At 40.0% G+C, this 23,588-nt stretch overlaps 2 protein-coding genes across 2 annotated transcripts; both read left to right on the plus strand.

Annotated features, from left to right (window-relative positions):
- The first annotated feature begins 6,432 nt into the window (after positions 1 to 6,432).
- Positions 6,433 to 14,138, plus strand: tmem168b (transmembrane protein 168b). The gene is made up of 4 exons (XM_063000740.1): positions 6,433 to 7,762; positions 8,013 to 8,155; positions 8,254 to 8,528; positions 9,714 to 14,138. The coding sequence occupies exons 1-4, from the start codon at positions 6,626 to 6,628 to the stop codon at positions 10,259 to 10,261; spliced, it is 2,103 nt and encodes a 700-aa protein (XP_062856810.1). The 5' UTR covers positions 6,433 to 6,625; the 3' UTR covers positions 10,262 to 14,138.
- Positions 14,139 to 16,625: 2,487 nt separating this feature from the next.
- On the plus strand, positions 16,626 to 23,588 carry fam185a (family with sequence similarity 185 member A). Its single transcript, XM_063000067.1, has 8 exons — positions 16,626 to 17,094; positions 18,984 to 19,093; positions 19,498 to 19,590; positions 19,691 to 19,829; positions 20,663 to 20,704; positions 20,805 to 20,900; positions 22,926 to 23,057; positions 23,362 to 23,588. The coding sequence occupies exons 1-8, from the start codon at positions 16,719 to 16,721 to the stop codon at positions 23,472 to 23,474; spliced, it is 1,101 nt and encodes a 366-aa protein (XP_062856137.1). The 5' UTR covers positions 16,626 to 16,718; the 3' UTR covers positions 23,475 to 23,588.

Raw genomic sequence — 23,588 nt, forward strand, 5'->3', positions numbered from 1 at the left:
TGTGCCTGAGCATTTCAGTTTGTTCGTGAATTTCTCAAGGTGATGTTATTTGTATAGTTATTTATTTCACTACATAAAGATGTGTGTACATTTAATGCATTTTCATGTTCTTTAACTTGTAATTGAAGACAGCTTATTCCAATTAAAGAAAACCTCATCTGAATTCATATTTAACAATACCACACGTCACACTTATTGGCACCCCAATACCCAATACAATATGTGTGTGTGTGTGTGTGTGTATACAAAGGTACACCTACACATTAAACCGCATTGCAGCTATAACAGCTTCCAGCATTTGAGAGGTCAGACACTAATGTTGGACAAGATTACCTGCTTTGCGATCTCTGTTCTAATTTATCCCAAAAGTATTTGTTGGGATTAAGGTCAGGGCTCTGCTATGTGGCATCCTATTACAGTACCACACTTTTTAGAAAGAGCCATTCTTTCACAAGTGTTTGTAAAGGCAGACTGCATGGCTAGGGGCTTAATTTAATACACATGTGGCAATGGGACTGTATAATTAGAACTATTGTCATTGTCGTGGATTGGCGCTCTGTCCAGGGTGTGTTAACGCCTTGCATCCAGTAATTCTGGTTGGAGCCAGACCCACCATTACCCTGACCGGGATAAAGTGGCTAATGAAAATGAATATAAACCATACCAGATGTCTTTAGTGGGGTCCGGTGTAGTAATTGATCTTACTATGTCAGGGTCTTGATCTAGTGGTCCTTCATCCTAGATTCAACTGGCTTTTAGGCATAGAGCATCATCCTGCTGGAAAAAAAGTATATGCTTCCAGCTGTGCAGTAACAGTTTAGGGTATGCCCTTTCCTGTTCCAACATGACTGTGCTCCTGTGCACAGTACTACAGTACAAAATAAGTAAGATCTTTATACATAAAGAAAAGCTTGGTTTAGAGAAACTCCAGCAGCCTGCACAGAACCCTGACCTCAGCCCCACTGAACAGCTTTGGAATGAAGTGGGACAGTAGGCTTTTTGTTGCTATTTTTATTCTTTGAATGGGCAAAAATTCCCACACACATACAGTAGTGTTCAAAAAAATAGCAGTCCAACACCATTAACTTGATAAATCACTGTTTTTAGTAGAAGTGATATTTCTACATAGCAAAAAATTCACTTGAAAGTGTAGTAGAGTAATCAAAACAAAACAAACCCAACAATTAGGACATGCATGCCACTCATTCTGAGTAATTGAAGCATTGATTGAAAGGGGGTTGTTCAAAATAATAGCAGTGAGGAGTTCAATTGGTGAAGTCATTCATTCTGCAGAAGAACGGGTGTCAATTTTGGCCCTTATATAATGTAGGAGGGTGGCAAATGTTGCACAGGTTGGTCATAGCACATTTCCTTTTGAAATATTGGGTAAAATGGGTTGTTCCAGACATTGTTCTGATGAACAGCATACTTTGATTAAAAAGTTGATTGTAGAGGGAAAAGTGCAGCAGAGAAGTGCAGCAAATTATTGGCTGCTCAGCTAAAATGCCTTGAAGTGACAACCAAAACCTGAAAGACGCAGAAGGAAGCATGGAACTACTGTTCGAATGGATCAGAGAATAGCCAGAATGGCAAAGGCTCAGCCAATGATCACCACCAGAAAGATCAAGAAACATCTGAAGTTACCAGTGAGTACAGAAGATGATTAAGTGAAGCCAATTTACCAGCAAGAACTCCTGCAAAGTCCCGTTGTTAAGAAAAAGACGTTTCCTGAATGGGTTCAAATTTGCCAAGGAACACATTGACTGGTCCAAATAGAAATGGCTCAACATTTGTGGACTGATAAAAGCAAAATTGTTCTTTTTGGGTCTAGTGACCGTAGACAGTATGTCAGACGACCCCCGAGCACTGAATTCAAGCCAAAGTTCACTGTGAAGACAGCAAAGCATGGTGGTACAAAATGATGATATGGGGATGTTTATCATACCATGGTGTTACGCCTATTTATCACATACGAGGGATCATGGATCAATTTAAATATATCAGAATACTTGAGGAGATCATGTTGCCCTATGTCGAAGAAGAAATGTTCTTAAAATGGGTGTTTCAACATGACAATGACCCAAAACATCTTGGTTACAGACAAACAAGATTAAGGTAATACAGTGGCCAGCCCAATCCCCTGACTTCAATCCCAGAGAGAACTTGTGGGCTGAAATCTGAAACGTGTTTTTTTGAGGCAAAACCCAAAATTGCAGAAGAACTGTGGAATGTCGTCTAATCATCCTGGACTGGAATACCTGTTCAGAGGTGCCAGAAGTTGGTCGACTCCATGCAACACAGATCTCGGAAACAATTGTTATGCCACTGAATATTAGTTCAGTAATTTAAAGTAAAGTGAAACCTCAAACATTTTTTCATGTTATAGATACATTTTTTTAGTTTTTAAAGAAAAATGCTGGCACTGCTATTTTATTGAACAGCCAAATATTTATTTTTCTTAACTTTCTGTAAAGGATTAACACAAACTGGCTACATTTAGTTAATGTTTTGATTTAGAATTGAAAGTGTAGTATATTTTCAGTGCGTTTGCATTTATGGAAATAAAAGTTATTATAATGATTTTGTGCTTTATTCACTTTTTTAAAGTCACTGCTATTTTTTTTAACACTACTGTACTTTAAATTCTTGTGAGAGGGTACTCAGAGGAGTGGCAGTTGTTATAGCTAAAAAGATCACATAGAGGTCACTCTATGTTAATACTATTTCTTTTTGAAATGGGATGTCCAACAAGCTAATGGTCAGGTTGTGGCAGCTCGGTGGGTAGCACTCCCAGGTGAAGTGGTCTGGGTCCTTTCTGTGTTGAGTTTGCATGTTCTCCCCGTGTCTGCATGGGTAACCAGTAACTGTCTGTCCTGTCATGAATGTAACCAAAGTGTTTAAAACATGACATTAAAATCCTAATAAAATAAATAAATAAATGGTCAGGTTACTAAATACTTTTTGCTGAATGGTGATTGTATACATAGAAGTACACTGCTCAGCCATAACATTAAAACCACCTCCTTGTTTCTACACTCACTGTCCATTCTATCAGCTCCACTTACCATATAGAAGCACTTTGTAGTTCTACAATTACTGACTGTAGTTTATTTGTTTCTCTGCATGCTTTGCTAGCCCCCTTTCATGCTGATCTTCAACGGTCAGGACTCTCCCAGGACCACTACAGAGTAGGTATTATTTGGGTGGTGGATCATTCTCAGCACTGCAGTGACACTGACATGGTGGTGGTGTGTTAGTGTGTGTTGTGCTGGTATGAGTGGATAAGACACAGCAAAGATGATGGAGTTTCTAAACACCTCACTGTCACTGCTGGACTTAGAATAGTCTACCAACCAAAAATATCCAGCCAACAGCGCCCCGTGGACAGCGTCTTGTGACCACTGATGAAGGTCTAGAAGATGACCAACTCAAACAGTCTCTGACTTTACATATACAAGGTGGACCAACTAGGTAGGAGTGTCTAATAGAGTGGACAGTGAGTGGACACTGTATTTAAAAACTCCAGCAGTGCTGCTGTGTCTGATCCACTCATACCAGCACAACACACACAAACTCAAACTCAAACTCAAACGAAGCTTTATTGGCATGACAAATAATGACATTCGTATTGCCAAAGCAAGTTACAGAGAAATATAAACAATAAAAATAAGAAAGAACAAAAATATACAGAACAGTTACATGTGCAAAAAATATAGAATAGAATAAAATATTAATAAAAAAATATAGTGCAAAATAATAACGATAAAAAGTATAATATTTACAATAATGAGGTAGTAAAACAATCAGTTTGTGCGTGTGCATGTGTGTGTGTGTGTGTGTGTGTGTGTGTGCGTGTGTGTGTGTGTGTGTGTGTGTGTATGAGACATGGTCACTCACTGTCCCTCACCTGGTGGCAGGTGTGAGTATAGAGTGCTGCTAGTGTGCAGCTCTCTCTGTGCTCCCCCAGTAGGTGGGGCAGTTTGTCGGGGTCTGGGAGGGAGGTAAAGTTGGGGATGATGTTATTAAATTTAGGGAAGAATTGGGAGCGGACGTGGTGGTACTTGGTACACCGGGTGAGGAAGTGCAGCTCCGTCTCTACTGTACTGAGAGTGCAGTGCTGACACAACCTCTCCTCCCGGGGCAGCCAGGACCGGGTGTGTCGCCCCGTCTCCACGGCCAGGTTGTGTGCGCTCAGTCTGTACCTCGTCAGGGTGTTTCTTAATTTAGGGTCGGATACTGCGCTCAGATAATCTGCTGCACTGTAGTGTCTGTTTAGGGCCAAATAGCACTGCATTTTACTTTGAGTTTTAGTTTCAGTTTCCCAATAATTCAGATATTTAGTTCTGAGTTTTTGTGTAATTTGGTTTATTCTAATTGGGTTTACAGATTTCTCTTGTTCCTGAGTCTTTATTGTGTTAGTGTGTGTTATTAGTGTGTCGGTGTGTGTTAGAGTGTCTGTGTGTGTTATTAGTGTATCGGTGTGTGTTAGTGGTGTATCTGTGTGTGTTATTAGAGTGTCTGTGTGTGTTAGTGGTGTATGGGTGTAGTGACTCAGGACCAGTTGGATGAGGGGACTGGTATGTTTGCTCAGCTCTTGGTGTTTCACAACACACCACCACAATGTCATTGTCACTGCAGTGCTAAGAATGATCCACCACCTAAATAATACCTGCTCTGTGGTGGTCCTGTGCAGGCTAAAAAGGTATGTAGAGAAACAAATGGACTACAGTCAGTAATTGTAGAACTACAAAGTGCTTCTATATGGTAAGTGGAGCTGATAAAATAGACAGTGAGAGTAGAAACGATGAGGTGGTTTTAATGTTATGGCTGATCGGTGTATGTGCGGCTCTACTTCCCGTTCAGAGGACGCTGTGTTTGTCCCAGTCGGGTTGCCGTAGGGACTGAACAGAGCCGGAGTAATGGCGAATGTAGAGGAAACTTTTCCAACTGACTGTCTCGCTGTGTAAAGTAGTACATTTACATTATTGCACATTTTTATACGCAAATTCAGTCTGTGACGACGTTATTGTTACGTTTGACTTTGTTATAGTTAATTTCACTCGCAGTTTAATGACGGAAGGTAACTTTTAGCGGTAGGTTAGCAGGTTAGCTGAGGGGAATTTGTTAAACCGCGTTGTGAATGTTATTCTGAGCTTTTGTTTACATTTAAAATTATCTAGGTCTCTAAAACAGTTTAGCAAAGCTCAGGATAAAGTACTGGAACTTTCCTAGAACTAATCTAACAATGAGTACAGTAACGTGGAAAAGTTAATAAATGCAAATAAAGTGTTTACATGCACTTTAATAAGCTGGTAATGGGGAACATACAGGTCTATATTATTAAGCCTGTTGTCTGTATAGTTTTTGATTACTAGGCTTGCAGATTTCACCCATACCATATCTAAAAGTTACTCCTTTTTGCCAAAAACACTTAATTCAAACTTTTATTTTGGTCTATCAGGTTAATAAACAAAATACCACAGATAAAATCTATACATTCCCTGAATAACTTTTTTTTTTTATAATTTAAAATGTATTTTATTTAATTTCTTGAAATTAAATACCAGCTTTAATTAAATGACTTTGTGCATGTAAACATTTGTGGAATTTATCAAACACCTGAGATTAGTAGGTTAAAATATTGTAGTTAATAATTGTAAATAATTATCTGATAATCTGATCACTACGGTTCATGTTAACACATAATATTTAAGTAAACCCTATACGTTCAGCCTAAAATTACCAGATAATCATATTCATTAGTGTTACTATAATCACATTACTAACTACCACAAATTTAGAATTAGATTGTACCTTTTACTCCTGTTGGCAGGAACATCTGCTAAAAAATAAAATCAGATTTTTGTGCTGCACCTAAATACAATATGGAATTAATTTAACTCCTATAATGAATCCTGTTATGTTATTAAATTGTAAAATAACATGTTGAGGCCTTATGCAGTTTAATAACACTTAGTAACATAAGTAGTTAATTGCAAGTAATCTGATCATTGAGGGACACTTGATGCTTATTTCCTCTTTTAGGATTGTTCCCACATAAACCTACTGAATCTTCTTCAATGCTAGAAATCTGCCCAAATATTGACTGCAATATTATGCATCATTTACATTAAACACAAGTGAAATCTGCCTGGTTCAAAGTCAATTCACTTAAAATAAAGATGATACCAGATAATAAATCAGTTGTCAGGTTTATATAATTTGTAAAACTTGGCAGCAAAATTTGCATGTTGTCGCTTGTATATAAACTAGTGAAAATATGTCTCTCTTAATCAATAAATAGAATCTTTGAAAATGAATGGTTTCTTAAACAGTGTTCATAGTTTTAAAATTAAAGAACTACCTTGCTAGCGTAGGTTTCACTGGTCCCTCCAAAAGCAAAACATTGAATTGTTTGTAGAAACAGTAGAGGAGCAAAAATCTGGTGACTGCTGCTGGAGTAAAAATGCTCGAAATGTAGCTAGCTAACAATATCAGTCTGCAGCAAGTAAGTAGTGTTTAGTCACAGGATTTTCTTAGTTGTTGCAAGACATGTGACTCTTCGCATATATTGTGCTCTTAATGTTTTAAACCAAAGCAAAGTGCAGATGTGATTAGTTTCAGGATGTTTAGGCTACTGCGTTATTGCTTTAGCCATTCACTTTATGCAGCCATGAGCAAACTGGATGATCTTCGTAATGGAATGAACATGTGGTCGTCTATTCGCTGCCTGGGCTATCTGTCCACTGTTATCCTAATTATTGCTGTATCCCTGGGACTTTACGCACGATGGAAGATCACTGAAGAGCCCATTCTACTGGTCCTGTTCATGTTGGGACTCTTTATTTTTGGCATGTCCAGCATCCTCTACTACTACTTTGCTATGGAGCGGCTTAGTCTTGGCGTCTTCCATCTGTGGTTGGGCTTCCTGCTGGGTTTGCTGTGTTTTATCAGTAGCCCCTCTATAGGTGCAGACTTATTGGAACTGGTCAGTAGTTACATGCTAATTGCCAGTATGGGAATAAGAACACTTTGGGCTCTGGTGGCAAGAATATGTGGATGCACCAGGCACCGGCCGGCCCTTCTGACCTCAGCTGAGACTTTGGAGCTTACAGGTTTCGCTGTGGCAAGTATGACTCAGGTGGTTAATGCCTCCGTTAGCCTCATAGTGCTGGCAGCAGCTGTTGCCACGCTCATTGTGGACTTGCGAATGAAAAGTTCTATGGCCTTTTTTAACCTGATCTGTTTCTCCATAGTCTCAGCACTCTGCTTTTTCAAGTCTCTTGGAGTTTTGATAAACCCCTATGCTCTGGCCTGTTTCCTTGGCCGCCTTGTCTGTGAACCCCTCTTAGATTTATATTTTAGTGGCCTTTCAGTGACTGAGCGCTGGCTACCGTTTCTGAGAAGAGGAGGCTTGTGGAGGCGCCTGACACTCCTGCCCCTGGTCACGGTTGAAATTACCTTCCTGATCCTGGCTGCGTTCAAGATGGGTGATCTGGACCAGTGGTACTTTGTGATTCCAGGCTGTTCAGTCTCCAGTGTTTTCTGGATTATCTGCCATGTGGTGTTCTTGGTTACTCTCTGGGGTTTCCACAACAAGCTGAGTGATTGTCAAAGAGTGTTTGTGGCCCAGAAAATCGAGTCTGGTGCCCTGGACAGAGTGATGGCCTCCAAAGGCATGCGACACTTCTGCCTTGTCTCAAAGCGCTTGGTGCTCTTTAGCCTTGTGTCGACAGCTATACTTGGGGCTCTTTCATGGCAGGTAAGTTTGCACACTTTCTGCTTTAAGTATTCCCAGTTTCAAACATCTGATTTAGCTAATGTAGAGCTTAGTGGTTATCTTATGAGCTATGTATTAGGAGTAAAAACCTTTAAACACTGTAGGTCAAATTTTACTACTCATGACAGTTACAATGAGGTATATAAACAACTATTATTGTTTTCATTTCTTGCAATAAATTGCAGTATGATTATTTTGAAATGGTATTTTTCTGTTTCTTGTCCTATCTTAGCCATCCAACAGCCTGTTCATTGGTGTGTTTTTGCTTGTCCTGCCCCTCGAGTCTCTGGCTTATGGACTTTTCAATGAGCTGGGTAACTGCCTTGGAGGAACATGTGTGGGCTATGCAGTGATCATTCCTACCAACTTCTGCAGGTAGATAAACTCTCGTTCCTCCGGACAGCTGGTTTAAGTTGTAAAACATTAATACTAATTCATTCTCAGTTGTATAAGCAAGCCTTTCTGTGTTCTAGTGTGGATGGACAGTTCACCCTGTTACCCCCGGATCAGGTGCAGGAGCTGAACATGCGGTGTACAGGCATGCTAGGCAGTATACAACGCTTCTTCTCTCATCACATGATCGAGACCCATGGCTGTGATTACTCCAGCAGTGGTGTGACACGGAATACGCTAAACTCTAAGCTCTGCTGTTTTCTGGAGGCACACACAGCTGATGGGCCACGCTATGATACGTACATACTGTTCTACAGTGGCCACACTCATCGCACCGGAGAGTGGGCTCTATCAGGTTAGACACGTCACACTGTATACACAACACTATATAACGTTATATTATATTAATATCACATACACCGATCAGCCATAACATTAAAACCACCTCCTTCTTTCTACACTCACTGTCCATTTTATCAGCTCCACTTACCATCAGCTATCAGGAGCACTTTATAGTTCTACAATTACTGACTGTAGTCCATCTGTTTCTCTACATATTGTTTTAGCTTGCTTTGACCTTGTTCTTCAATGGTCAGGACCCCCACAGGACCACTACAGAGCAGGTATTATTTAGGTGGTGAATGATTCTCAGCCCTGCAGTGACACTGACATGGTGGTGTGTTAGTGTGTGTTGTGCTGGTATGAGTGGCTCAGACACAGCAGCGCTGCTGGAGTTTTTAAATACCGTGTCCACTCACTGTCCATTCATTAGACACTCTTACCTAGTTGGTCCACCTTGTAGATGTAAAGTCAGAGACGATCGCTCATCTATTGCTGCTGTTTGAGTTGGTCATCTTCGAGACCTTCATCAGTGGTCACAGGATGCTGCTCACGGGGCGCTGTTGGCTGGATATATTTGGTTGGTGGACTATTCTCAGTCCAGCAGTGACAGTGAAGTGTTTAAAAACTCCAGCAGCGCTGCTGTGTCTTATCCACTCATACCAGCACAACACACACTAACACACCACCACCATGTCAGTGTCACTGCAGTGCTGAGAATGATCCACCACCTAAATAATACCTGCTCTGTAGTGGTCCTGTGGGGGTCCTGACCATTAAAGAACAACAAGAAAGGGGGCTAACAAAGAATGCAGAGAAATAGATGGACTACAGTCAGTAATTGACTGATATCCCTATTTCTATTCACTTTTGGTTAAATTGTAAAAGCTAGTCATCTTTATAACAATACTTGACATCTTGATATTAAAATATTTGTAATGTTAATTAAAAAAAATATGGAGCTGATATGATTGAAACATAATAATTAAATGATTTAAAACCATACCTTAGGCAACCTGTAGCTCTTCAGATTTGCTGTGATGTAGAAATATAAGTAAATCTGAGTCAGTCGACTGGCCTTTAAATTTTAAGAGGTTAACCACAAAACGAATACTGCTGCAGTGTAAACTGTTTGGTTTTTTAGTATCTGCTTGGTACCTTACTGGCTATAACGCTTTCTGTTTTCTATTCCTCCTCTCAGGTGGAGATGTTCTTCCTCTGAAGGAAATCATTCAGTTCTGGAGGGAGAAGAACGGTAGCTGCTGCTCTCGTCTGATCGTGGTGCTGGACACAGAGAGCTCGCTGCCATGGGTAAAGGAGGTGCAGAAGGTGGAGGAGGTTTATGTAGCAGTACAGGGGGCAACATTGTCGACCTCCTCAGACGTGGAGCTCCAGAACTGGCCTCAACTTGGAGATTTCACCTCTCAGTGGGTGGAGTTCAACTGCAACCCTGACAGTGGCCTGAGCTGGTCTGAGCGCGGTCGAACCATCATGGCTACTTACGGTGTTTCCAGAAACTGGGGTGACTACAAGCTGCACTTGCCTACAGGAAATGATGTGGCCAAGCACTGGAGGCATTATTTCCCACGCTGGACGTACCCTGTGGTGCAGCTAGCACACTGGAGCGTATCTCCGAACCAGTTTTGGGTGTGCGGTGTCTGTCTGAGGTTTCTACGTAGGATTAAACTCCGATGGTTTCCACCGGCAGTGCTGGACACCGGACAGGGCTTCAAACTGGTCAGGTCTTAGAAGCAGAACATGCATGTGCAGTACTTGAAGTAAACAGAGGAAAAGCATATCAACTGTTAGTGTTTGATGAATGCCAATTTATCTTACGATTATTAGAAAGGACAGCTGTTCCAATTGCTATGATCTAATCCAGGATGTTGAAGTGTGTGCGCACTTAATTTCAAATTGAATGAAATGAGTTGTAATTTTCAGAAATTCTTGCTTCTTGCAAACAGAATCACCAGCAATAAGGCCTGGTTTATGCTTCATTAAAAGTGCCTCTAAAAGCCACCTACATCAGACTGTAGGGTTTGTTAGAACTGTAGGAGGTTTTTTGCTGTCCATCGAGCAACAGTGTAGGTTTATTTATTTATTAGGATTTTAACGTCATGTTTTACACTTTGGTTACATTCATGACAGGAACGGTAGTTACTCATTACACAAGATTCATCAGTTCACAAGGTTTTATCGAACACAGTCATGGACAGCTTTGTATCTCCAATTCAGGAAACCGGAGCTCCCGGAGGAAACCCACGCAGACACGGGGAGAACATGCAAACTCCACACAGAAAGGACCCGGACCGCCCCACCTGGGGCTCGAACCCAGGACCTTCTTCCTGTGAGGCGACAGTGCTACCCACCGTGCCACCCACAGTGTAGGTAGTTAATGGACAGTGGTAATAGGTAAAATCAGGGAAATACAAATGGCAGTCTTCTCGGTGTTGGGTAAAAAAACTTTAAAAATGTAGTTCTAAGACTGATTTAATTTAACACTGACTCCACAAGAAACAGTCTGACAGCACTTATAAAAGAAGATTTCCCTCCACTGGAAGTGGTTGTACCAGCTTAAGTAGTTTGCCTATTAATAGAGATTTTGATCTACTGTTTATATCACAGTTATGAGTGATGTGCTTTAAACTATTCCAGACAACAGTGGTGCTAGCTTCAGTAGAGCAACACAGTCAAGCTGTCAGTCTCATTTATTCACTTATTTTTACAGACTTTTACTGTCAAATTGGGTGGCTAGGTGGTGTCTGTGTGTCTATAATCCAGAAATGGCATAATTCTTGAGCAGTACTTTCCATGTCAATGATCTGCTCCTGTTTTATGGCTAAATTTATTAATGTCAAAGTCTTAACAAATTACCTACATTAGCAATGGGCAGATTTATTACTTTTAATCATAGTTTAGGTCTAAACCACTAATTCTCATCTTTTAAAGCATGGCTGTTACTAGCTAGCTAACCTTAATAAATGGCAAGTAGATGCTTAGGTGGCGCAGCCGAGATTCTGAAGACCCCGGTTCGAATCTCGGCTCTGCTACCGGTCAACAGGGCGGCATCTAGCGGGCCACATTGGCAGTGCCTCCATCAAACTAAAATTGCCCACTCTGTCTGCTGGGTGGGGAAATGACCGGACTAAGTGGGTGGGGTCTTCAAACGCTGTGCAAGGACCCTGGTTAGCAGACTAAGGCGCCTGTGCAGAGAGTGGTTGAGCCTCATGTGCAAATCCACTAAGGCACGGGTGTAAAAGAAGGGGTCCACAAGGACTGCACACGCATCGGAGGGCGCAATCAGGGATCCACAGCAGCAAGACAAATTGACTATGCTAAATCGGGAGAAAAAGGGAGAAAATGCATAAATAAATAGAAGAAAAATAAATAAATAAAATAAATGCAAGTATTGAAGTATGATACCATGCTAGAGAGGTTAGAATCTCAGTGGTGATATCAGCCGGTCAGTTGTCTTCACAGACATGATTGGCTTTGTCCTAGAGGAAAGGGGTGGCCAAACAGCCTAGCAATTGGAGGTGCACTTGTCAGTGCATAAAACTGTGGCAAGTCATGTATGCAGACCAGAATGATCCACTGAAGCAGCCATAAGAAAAAAAAAGTCATAAGAAAAAAAAGATATATTTTGGTCAGTGGGTGTAAAAAAAAAAAACCTTGGTGGCCCAGCTTAAATTTACAACGGCAAAAAGAAATCTCTGCTTTGTGTAAAACACAGTGAAAAGCATAAACCAGACTTAACAGCAACTCTAACAGATTGTGTAATGCTTACATGATATTTTCAGATTTATTGAATGCCTTTGTGTAGCTCACAGCTAATGCTGTCGTTTCATTCTGAACCATTTAAAACTCTTATTAGGGCGAATTGTTTTATCTCAATAGTTACTGTTTCAAAACACAAGGTCAGTACTTTCATTGAGGTTACTGAGGTCACTCCAGATCAGTCTGCATCACCGTCACTACACACATTATCACATGTTGCTTACAACTATTCACTCGTCTTCCTATTTACTCATTCGGATTGGCTGTAAATAATGTGAAATTATTTATTTCAGGTTACAGGCCACAGGGGTCACAAATTGGCTCAGGCTGTTTTTCTAAAAATGTTTCTGTGTTTTTATTGTTAAACTTTGGTAACAATGTGGTTGTTCTACTAATGGTGTTCTTTGTAAATTTTGATATTTATTCTTTACCTCAACAAGACAGCTTTAAGTCATTTACTAACACTGTGTTTTGTATTGCTGCATGACCAAACCACGTTGATGATAAAAGGTTAGCGTTTAGATTTTTCCCCAATGGGTTCAAAACCCTACATTTTTTGCACTGTAGAATTTTGGACACAAAGGTTTTTTTTCTATGTAATTATTTTGCTTAAGACTCTTAAGAAAACCCCCTAGTTTTTAACTAAACCGTCATGTACACTTGTGTGTTTTTTTCAAGTGCCTTATTGTGGCTTAGATTTCACTGAGTCTAAGTCATTATTTAATGAGTTTACTGTAATTTTTAGACATTAGAGTAACAATTACACATGAAGGATTACCTCTGAGGTATGTAAAGCAGTATTCATTTGGCACATGTAAATTTTTCTAATTAGCATGGAAGATACTCTCACCGGCCACTTTATTAGGAACACTCTTTTATACCGAGTAGAGCCGGTTTGCTTTCGAAACAGCCTCAATTCTGTGCCATGTATTTCGCAAGGTGTGCAAAACATTCAGTGAAACATTAACTTTAAGACTGTTGTTGACTTTACTGCATAATGTAATTGCTTCAGTTTTGTCAGCTGCACTGGTGCTTCAAATGAACCGTTCTACCACATGCTTTTGGTGATCTGATGGGTTCAGAGCTGGTGAACAGAAAGGTGAAAGAAGTACACTAAAGTTATTATCGTATTTATGAAACCGGAGATGACTTGTGCTATGTGACAGGTTGCATTATCACGCTGAAAGTAGCCGTTATATGGAATAAAATAGTTTTTTGCACATGATCAGCAATGAAACTCAACATTCTCATCATGCTCAGTTGGTGTAAGAGGGCCTGTTGTTTGTCAGCCTCTGCAAGCAATCAGAATTTTGACTTTTGACACACTTTGACCTTGTCAGAAATTAATTTTATTAGACCAAGTGATGTTTTTCACAATCTTTAACTGTGCGGTTTCTGTGAGCCTGTGCCCACTGTAGTCCAAGATTTATGTTTTTTGCTCTCAGGAGTCGAACTCAATATGGTCTTCCTCTGTTGTAGCCCAGTCACCTCAAGGTTTGATGAGATACTTTCCTGCTCTTCAAGGTTGTAAAAGTTAGTCTGGCCTTTGTCCTTTGACCTGTCTCACCAACAAGGCATTTTCACTAGTCGAACTGCCAGCCTGTCTGGCACTAACTACCACGTCATGGTCAAAGTTACTTGGACACAGTTATCTCCGGTCTGACATGTTGACATTATGTCTCTATGATGTTATACATTGTGCTGCTGACACAACTGGCTAAATAACTACATAAATGAGCAGGTGTTCCTAATAAAGTGACAACTGTGAATGTTTGTGTACATGCACTGATTCAGGTTTAGTCAGAGATGCTTTTCCTTTTTCAGAAAATAAACTAACATTAAGGAGTTATGGGGTGTGTTATCTGTGTTATGATTATTTCAAGGCTAGTTTTAACTTTTTGATCCATAATTAAGGCACATAGAGTGCATACTGATTGTTGGCTATTGCATATTTGTCACTCTGAATGATTTTAGACCCAACACAACATTATTTTTAAAGCTATTTCATTTACTTAAGTTAGTTATTTAACACACATATGACCCTTATGAAATAACAGTTGCCTCCTTGGTTACCCAGTCATCCAGTTTAAAAAATATAAGCCATTGATAAGCCGGCTTCGGTACCATGAACATGCCAGACTCGGGATTACTAATTTAAAAAAATGTTAAATGCTCCACAATAAAACCCATTCCCCATGGGTACCCATAAAACCCATTCCCAAAAAGGCAACCACCACAGGACTAAATGTTTACAGTCCTGTTGCCTTCACCTCTGTGGTCATGAAGTCATTTGACAGACTGGTTCTCAACCACATTAAGGAAATCACGGACCCCCTGCTGGACCCCCTGCAATTTGCCTATCAGGCCAACCGGTCGGTGGACGATGCAGTGAACATGGGTCTCCACCAGTGGTGATTTCTCTAAGACTGCAAGGGAAGCTCAGCTTACCCTAAAATGTCAAAAATGTAATGGTCAAATATGTACAGTTGTGTTAACATTTGATTGACTACAAATGCGTTAGAACACGTTCATCTCGAAGACGAGTTCGTTCAGAATCAGCTACTTATCACAAATCGACTGATTCGATTTTGTTAACTCCTTTAGCGTCAGTGCATTTGCCCGTAGAAGCTGAGCGTCTCTTCACTTCAACGGGACTGCATGGAACGTTTTTTTTCATTGCTTCGAAACTCGCCGGTCATTGGATAAATGCCATGATTTTGTCCCGCCCCCGGACGCTGAGCGTCTCTGGGGGTGAATGGAGCTGTGGGCGGGTCTGGACGCGGAGCTTCTGCAAGATGATTGGAGGATCAGTCAAAAGGCTGAATCCTGTTTTGATTGACAGCTATTTTGAGATCTACACGTCACTTAATCACTGGGAGCTTCAAGACAAACTGCAACCCATTTCTTGGTATTTGCTTGGTGAAATTACTTGACCATTTCCATTGTTCATTGTGTAAATAAAACACACTCATAGTATTTGTTTCAGGACACTGGTCAAGTCCCTGGAAAGGACGCCTACTTGGTACGATAGGATCACAGGCCATTTTCTTGAAAAGGAACGGAGGGCAGAATTTATGTATAAATAAATTGACAAATTTTATGATGTAAGCCGACAATGAGCTTCCCCTCTTTGAAAGACCAGCAGCCGCCACTGGTCTCCACCTTATCCTCCAACACCTTGATCATCCAGGAACCTATGCAAGAATTCTGTTTTTGGACTTCAGCTCAGCCTTCAACACAATTATTCCAGGACAATTACACAGCAAACTGACTGAACTCAGTGTACCAGCCTCCACCTGCCAGTGGATATCCAACTTCCTTACTGGCAGAAAACAGCAGGTAAGGCTGGGAAAGTTCACTTCAGAGAATTGGATCATCAGTACGGGTGCCCCACAGGGTTGTGTACTTTGCCCACTGCTCTTCTCACTGTACACAAATGACTGTACATCCACCGACTCCTCTGTTAAAATCCTGAAGTTTGCAGATGACACTACAGTCATTGGTCTCATCAGTGACAGTGATGCCCACCCACGTGTAGTCCGGTCCCCACCCGGCAGATACGGTGGCCAATTAGGATCTGCTGCAGGCACTGCCAATTATGCCCGCCAGATGGCGCCCAGCCGACCGGTGGCAACACCGAGCGTCGAACCCGGGAGTAGGCATGTGATTTTAATGCTATGGCTGATCTGTGTATGTTCTAATCTTACATCCTGAATGTTAATAACGTGCTGCTGATGCACTGTGGTTTAATAAAGCAATAAGCCACGAGAGGCCGTGCATTACTGTGATTTTAGCACGGGGATGACGTTTTTGGCACGACGCGAAGCGGAGTGCCTAGAACTTCTTTCTCCGTGCTAAAATCATAACAGTAATGCACGGTCTCGAGTGGCTTATTGCTTTTATAAAACGGCGGTCAACATAAAATATAATAAATACAACAATGTTTAATTCATAAATGTATTTATTGTGTATAAACTTACAATAAAGCATTCTTCCGCGACGCAAAATAGTTCGATTAACAGTGTTGCTAGGCAACATGAGGGCGAAAATAACATTAATTTTTTCTATTCAGTGGCGTATTAATATGGAATGATGTGAGGTGGTCCTAGGTGTGCGTTTATCGGGGATTTTACAACGGCTTCGAACGCGGCTCAGCCAATCAGATTTTAGGACCGGAACTATCCGTTTTATAATTGCCAACACAAAGCGTCCTATGAACTACTGAGAACGAATGCGTTGTACTACATTACCCACAATTCCATGTGCAAAACTTTTGTCATATCTAAGCGCACCGCTGTTGTAACCCAACAAATCTCATGCATTTAAGCAGCAGTGTGCCTATCCTTACTGCTAATTCAGCTTTCACCTGTCGCAATGTCGTGTACATGTAATTAATTCGGATCACACTGGTTTACCTATATTATTGACAATGCAACTCCGTTTACTTTACGCAGTTTGTGGCCTAAAACCCGTACACGAGGGTTCCCGACGCTTTGCTCTTCGGGCTTTTCGTGCGTTTTCGGATTGTGCGGCGGATTCACGGGAGCCTCTGAAACAGTGGAGTCTTACAGTCAGTCCTTTTATTAAAATCAGCTGTCACCTCCACTGTAATGTCTCTATACGACCTCTGGATCCTCATGCTTTCCCGGGATCGGATCGGGCTCTGATTTCACTACACGGACACGGCGGTGGTAAACTGGACGGTTTTCAGGTTCACTATGATGATCAGAGGAAGGAACTGAAAGTGGAAGCTGATCAGGACATCACTGATTTATCTGTAGAGCTTGCGACTCCTATTAAAAGCGGTGTGTTCTGCTTTGTCTTTTTATATTCCTGCTTTATTTTAATCATTCATTCATTACGAATTTGTCTTGATCAAGGTCGCGGTGAGTCTGGTGCCGCAGCAAAAACTGATCGTAAGGCAGTAATGCAGTCTTGACAGTGACATTGCATGTTTACCTTCTGCATGTTTTTAAAAGTGGCAAGAAAAATACAATGCATCATTAGGTATACCTACTACGGTGCTACGTTGTTTCATACCATGTATTGTGTATTTATAATTGTTTTATGTCGTTAAAATGCTGGGTCATAGTCATGACTTGAACATTGGGGGTACAAACTACCTGGGGTGGTTTCCTGTCATTCTAAAACATCTGATGGGAACACTTGTGAATCATAACATTACACAAAGGTAGTGTAAATGAAATGTGTTTATTTGTGATTTTTACATCAGTATAATTTGGGGTGGGGTGGGGTGGGGTGGGGTGGGGGGCATTTTTAGCATATCTGAATATTGGTGGGGATGTGTCCCCAATATATATTGTGATTACTAATGTATTAAATATAGGCATTGATAAGGTAAAACAAAAACATAATAATAATGTAATGTAATTAAACTGATGGCTTTTACAGTAAGCTTCTTGCACAGAGGCCATGCAGTCAAGAGTCAAGAGAGGTTTATTGTCATTTCAGCTATACACAAGTACATATTGAAACGAAACAACGTTCCTCCAGGTCCGAGGTGCAACATAGAACGAAAAGTGCAAGACAGTACAGTACAGTGCAGGTAGACAACATTACAATAATACGAGAATGCTCAAAATAAATAAAGGAAGACCAGACTAGAGACAAGTGTTGGTTAGTACATGGTACTGAGTAATGGTGAGGTAGATTATACACAAGTTATGTGTATCAGTCAAGTTAAGTCAGACTCCTTTATATACGCTTCTTACTATGAACATTGTCTCACATCAACTTTACCCCTGCTGAGCAAGCCAAGGGTGACAGTGGCAAGGAAAAACTCCCTTAAAAATCACAGGAAGGAACCTTGAGAGGAACCAGACTCAGCAGGAACCCATCCTTCTTGGGTGGCCTGGAGGAGTTCTTAATTTTTAATCCAGTCTTTGAAGAAGACCTGGGCATTATAAGTTCTGGACATTTTTGTTGCAACATGCTAGATTCCCGTCCTATCTAATAGGGGCACGCCAGATTTTTGTTAAGTGTCAAGCTTGCTTGACTGTGGACAGTTTAACTAATTTCTATCAACTTCTTATTCATAGATCTGACCATTAAGACACATTTTAATTCAGCATAAACATGGGTAGCACTGTCCCCTCACAACGAGAAGGTCCTTGGTTTGATTCTTAGGTAGAGCGGTTCAGGTCATTTCTGTGTGGAGTTTGCATGTTCTTTCTGTATCTGTGTGGGTTTCTTTTAGGAGCTCCAGTCTCCTACCACAATCCAAATACATGTAAGTTAAGTGAATTGGAGATACAAAATTGACCATGACAGTGTTTAACATTGAACTTGAACTGATGATTCATGTGTATCCTGTAACTACCTGTCCTGTTACAAATGGAACCAAAGTGTAAATAAAACATAAAATCCAAATACATGAATATGTAATAGGTGCAGTCAAACTAGCATTGTTTATATTGGAGCAGAACGGTTCCTAGTTATAGTCAATCATAATTACAAAAAAATGTATCATTCATTTATTTTTGTAAGCATATTCTCAGGAAACAACAATGCTTTTTAAAGATAAAGGAGTCTGCTTTAATCATTTTGTTACAGAAAAGTTGCAGTTGCAAAAGTTATTACTATCGCTAGGACTGCCATGACGTACATGTCCCCTAAAGTGTACTTTTGATTTAATTGTAATATTTAACGTAATGCTGAAACTGTGTCACTGCAGATCTACACGTTGTTACTAAAGGAAAGGGCAGCGTGAAGATCCAGAACATGGAAAGTGATGTGTGTCAGATTCAGACTGAAAAAGGTGACTGTGTTCTTCAGTCTGTCAAGGTAATTCACTCTTGACCCTAATTAATGTGTGCATTTGATTTGAGGTGATTATGCAGAGTGACGTTGCGTGTTTTTGTAATATTGAAAGTTATCTTCACATTCTGCCAGCTTTTAATAAATTGAATGCTCTGTAAAGGAAAAAAACTTTGATATAACTGTAGGTTCTGTTAAAAACCCCCACTGTGGACCACCAGTAATTAACCAGTTAGGATGGGGGGGCATATCTTTATTACCTGTTAGTCATGTTAAATTTTTTTTCCCTTATACCAGCAGGTGTTCTAGTTTAAGCAGCATGTGTTCATGTATTTTGAGTGAGAACACTAAAGGGAAGGGCTGTATTTGAGTTGCAAAACAGCTAGCTTTGTGTTTCAAATATTTATGCTGGTTTGCTTTTGCATTTTTAGAGTCACATAGTGAAGGTGCATTCCAGTGGAGGAAGCATCACTGGTGTGGGTACAATCCATGGAGAAGTAGACATCGTTACTGCTGGAGACAGTGTAAACAAGCCACATTTATATATTCTGTTTTTTTTTACATATTTGGCCCATTAACACTTATTACTATTAATATTAAATTAATATTTAACCACTATTTTAGAGTATTGACATAAAAAAGATCCAAGGGACTTCCATGAATGTGTGCACGGAACACGGTCCATTAAAAGTGAAAGCTGTTTATGCTGAGTCAAGTGTCTTGGACTCCTCTTCTGGAAAAATCCATGTTGGTCATGCACATGGTAGGAAACCAGCTTTATTAAAGTTTGAAAAATGTCGATGAAAATAATCAGCCTCTTATTTTATACTTCATTGTATGATCAAACTATTTACTTTAAAAAGTCTAATAAGTATTTATAACCCTTGTAATTGTTGAGGTTTAAAAGCTGTGAAAGAAATGTAATTAAATAGTTAGCTGTTTTAATAACATTACAGTGAAATAAATAGCCTGTCTCTTTGTGAGGTTTATAGATATGGTAGGAATTCTCCCCAAATCCAATCAAAAAGTGTCACAGCGCAGAATCATGTGCGAAGAGCAACGCACTGCCATTCAGGATCAGCCACCCCCCATGCAGGCGCCTCAACTGGTCAGCAATGAGGAACCTGTTTCAGCTATTTTCCCTACCCCTAGCCACACAGTCAGGCGCCCGGCTGGCTGAGATTTATACTCAAGAGCTTGCGATCTTAGCACTGGTAGGCTATTGTGTTTTACCCCTGCGCCACCCAAGCAATACTTAAGGTCTCTTGGCATTTTTACTTGTAATGCAGCTTTAATTCTATTTTGTTCCTTACGTAGAAGATACGTTTCTGATTCAAAAATTATCCTTACTTCTGACCACTGTCTGTAAGGAGTTTGTCATGTTCTTTCCATATCTGTTTACTTGGGCACTTTTTTTTCCCCATTCCCTAAAAGCATAAAGCAGATGGAATTAATTACTCTAGATGTTGCTTGGTGTAAAAGGGTGTGTGTGATGTGCCATGAATAATGAAGTCGTTAGTAAAATGAATTAATTAAAAATGATGTTCATGTTTTATTTAATGTAAGAGTTGCACTCTGTTGAACTCTATTGAACAGGTGAAACACTTGTTCGGAGCAACACCGGAGACATCGTCATTGGTATGTTCATTGTTCTTACAGACTTTGTCTAAAGCTGACTGTAATTTAATAGTTTAATATAAAAGTTTTAATTCAATGCATATTATTTGTAAAACTGCAGATAGTTCGAGCGGTGCCCTTACAGCGTTTACTAATGCTGGAAGCATTAATGCATATGTGAGCCAAACAGGAAGAGCAGAACTTCATACACAACAAGGTACTATTTTATATAATAGCACAAATAATAAAGCTTTTAATTAGTAGTGAGCACCAGTAGTGATGCTGATATTGAGTTATTCTGTAATTGCTACCAGACGCTTAATTTTCCTCTAAATCTATCTGTATCCAATTCCCCAATTACAACTTACTTTCCCACTGCAGACCCTTACTAGACCCAGGAAAGCCACAGACTATGATGCACACACTTCTTTTCACCTGCCAGACACAGTCTCAAAAAGAGCAGTCTCGCGAAATATGTGATATCAACCATCCCTCTTGCAGGCACTTTGACCAACCGGCAATGACCACAACTGCAGTAACAATCAAAAACATGTTCGCCTCCCTTAAGTCACTGCCAATCAAACTGGAGAGCTCAAGCCTTCAGATCTAGGTGGGCTAGCAGATGAGACCAATGCGCCAGCTAGAGACAGTCACCAGCTCTCGCATGTTCTTATGGTTTTGTGTGGTTTAATATCAACAGCCACACTTCAATATATGGCCAAAAGAATTTAGACCCTTGACCACAATCTTGTTGGACATACCATTTCAAAAACAAATTTTATGACAATGTGATTTTTTTTCAGCTACAACAGCAGCCACTTAAGTATGTGTGGGAATTTGTGTCAGTCAAAAGAGCATTTGTATGGCTGGACACTGATGTTTAAGATCAAGAAAGACTTGATTGATGTTCCAGTTCATTCCAAAGCTGTTCAGTGAGGATGGGCTCAGGGCTTTGTGGAGGCCACTGGTTTCTTTAAATCTAGCTTTTCTTCACGTCTTTATAGAACTTGCTTTGTGCACAGGGGCACAGTAATGCTGGAACAGAAAAGGGCCTTCCCTAATTCGTTGCTTCAAAGTTGGAAGCATATAATTGTCTTTATATAATTGATTTATCTCATGTGTTAGCAATTGTTATAGCTGAAACACATGAATTCAAAATGTAGAAGGGGTATCCCAATACTTTTGTTCATATAGTATATATGGATCTGTTAATTTTGCATTTAATTTTCACACACTAAGATAATTTAAGAATCATTTGAAATGTGCACTAGTGCTCAAGATTGGTCGTTTTATTACAAATAAAGTGTAAGTATTTTGAGAAAATAAAGAACATGAATTATTAAAACTAGGGATGCATCAATACCATTTTTTCCCAACCGAGTACAAGTACATGTATTTTTGTACTTGCCGATACCGATACCGATACCGATACCAATACCTATTGGATCAGATATCTGACATGCTAGAAAACTCGATCCAGACGCCGAGCGCTCGGTACTCATGCATCTCTAATTAAAACAATGTAATAGAAAGAACATTTCAAAACAACAAGCCTTTTTTTTTTTTTTTACAAGATATGTAATAGACATGCCCCAAGAGCCTTCAAATCCACCCTGCCCCACCACCACTAAAAAATGTAAAAACACACACTCCCTTGCAAAATGTCAAACTTTTCGTGATACTATGGTTGTACGTGTACTCCCCCAAGAATCCCCCACTCCATCTATATCTTTACTGTTCATAAATAAAGAATAACTCTCTGTCTTCTATTATTAAAGACACACCTCTCTACTAAGCACTTAGGCCAAGCAATAACATGCATTTAAAAAAAGCTTGTTCTAACAGGGTTTCAGCAGATTTGTATTTTTGGACTGTTGTACTTAAACTAGAGTAGGAAAATGTTTACTGTGGAAGCACTTCTGTCAGTCGCTCTGAATAGGAGCATCTGCTAAATTCTGACAATCAAAAATGTAAATATAAATAACACAAATGCAATAAAATAACACACTAAAAACATCACAGAATCCCTTGTTAAATTACTAGACTCTTAAAATGCCGTGGACGCAGAGAAAACCTGATGTACTTTTCTACTTAAAATACTGTGGATGCAGCTGCTGATGTATTTTACCCCTGGAGCAAATATTCTACTCAATTTCCCTCAAATATTATGGATCTGTTACTAAGTCTGGTTTAATTTTCTTCAGAAAAAAAAAAATCTTTACTTTGACTTGATTGTTTGAAGGTGCCATACATGTGCGTATACCATCCACTTTGAAGGCCTGGGTGCAGTTATGTGGGACGACAGTGGACAGCAGTTCAGATGTCACTCAGGAGACAGAACAACAGTCAGCTGAAGGCAAAACGGTTCTTACTGGTGAGTATCTATTTCATAGTGTCCAGGTTTTTAAGCATGTCCCTCAAAATGCTGTAGATTGATAAACAGCAGGGATACACTATGACAGCTGGAAGAGTAAATGATGCACAGCAGCCTGGGAAACTGTGAAAGTCACCAACTCTAGTTTCACATGTGATTTTTGTGTACACATTGTTACCTATGGGCACTTTGATCTCCTAAATACAGAACGTGGATTGGCTGGATATGAAAGAAAGAAATTAATTAATTAATACATTTCAGACCTATCATTATTCTACATGAAATAATTTGGTTTTGTGTTTAGGGCGGTTGAATGGTGGCACACAGGAGGACTGCTGGATCAGAGCCACAGCTGACAGAGGAGCCGTCAGTCTCAATATCCAGAGCTGGATTGAGACACTTAAACTGAAGAGCTAAAAAAGAAATGTGTCTATGTGTCTTCCTGTGTACATTATGCCATTTCTATTTATCAAGATGTAAGTTAATAAATGTCTTAAAGTGTTGTATCGAAATAAAAAACACTGGATTGTT

This window comes from Trichomycterus rosablanca, chromosome 8 (assembly GCF_030014385.1).
Source record: "Trichomycterus rosablanca isolate fTriRos1 chromosome 8, fTriRos1.hap1, whole genome shotgun sequence".
Lineage (NCBI taxonomy): Eukaryota > Metazoa > Chordata > Actinopteri > Siluriformes > Trichomycteridae > Trichomycterus > Trichomycterus rosablanca.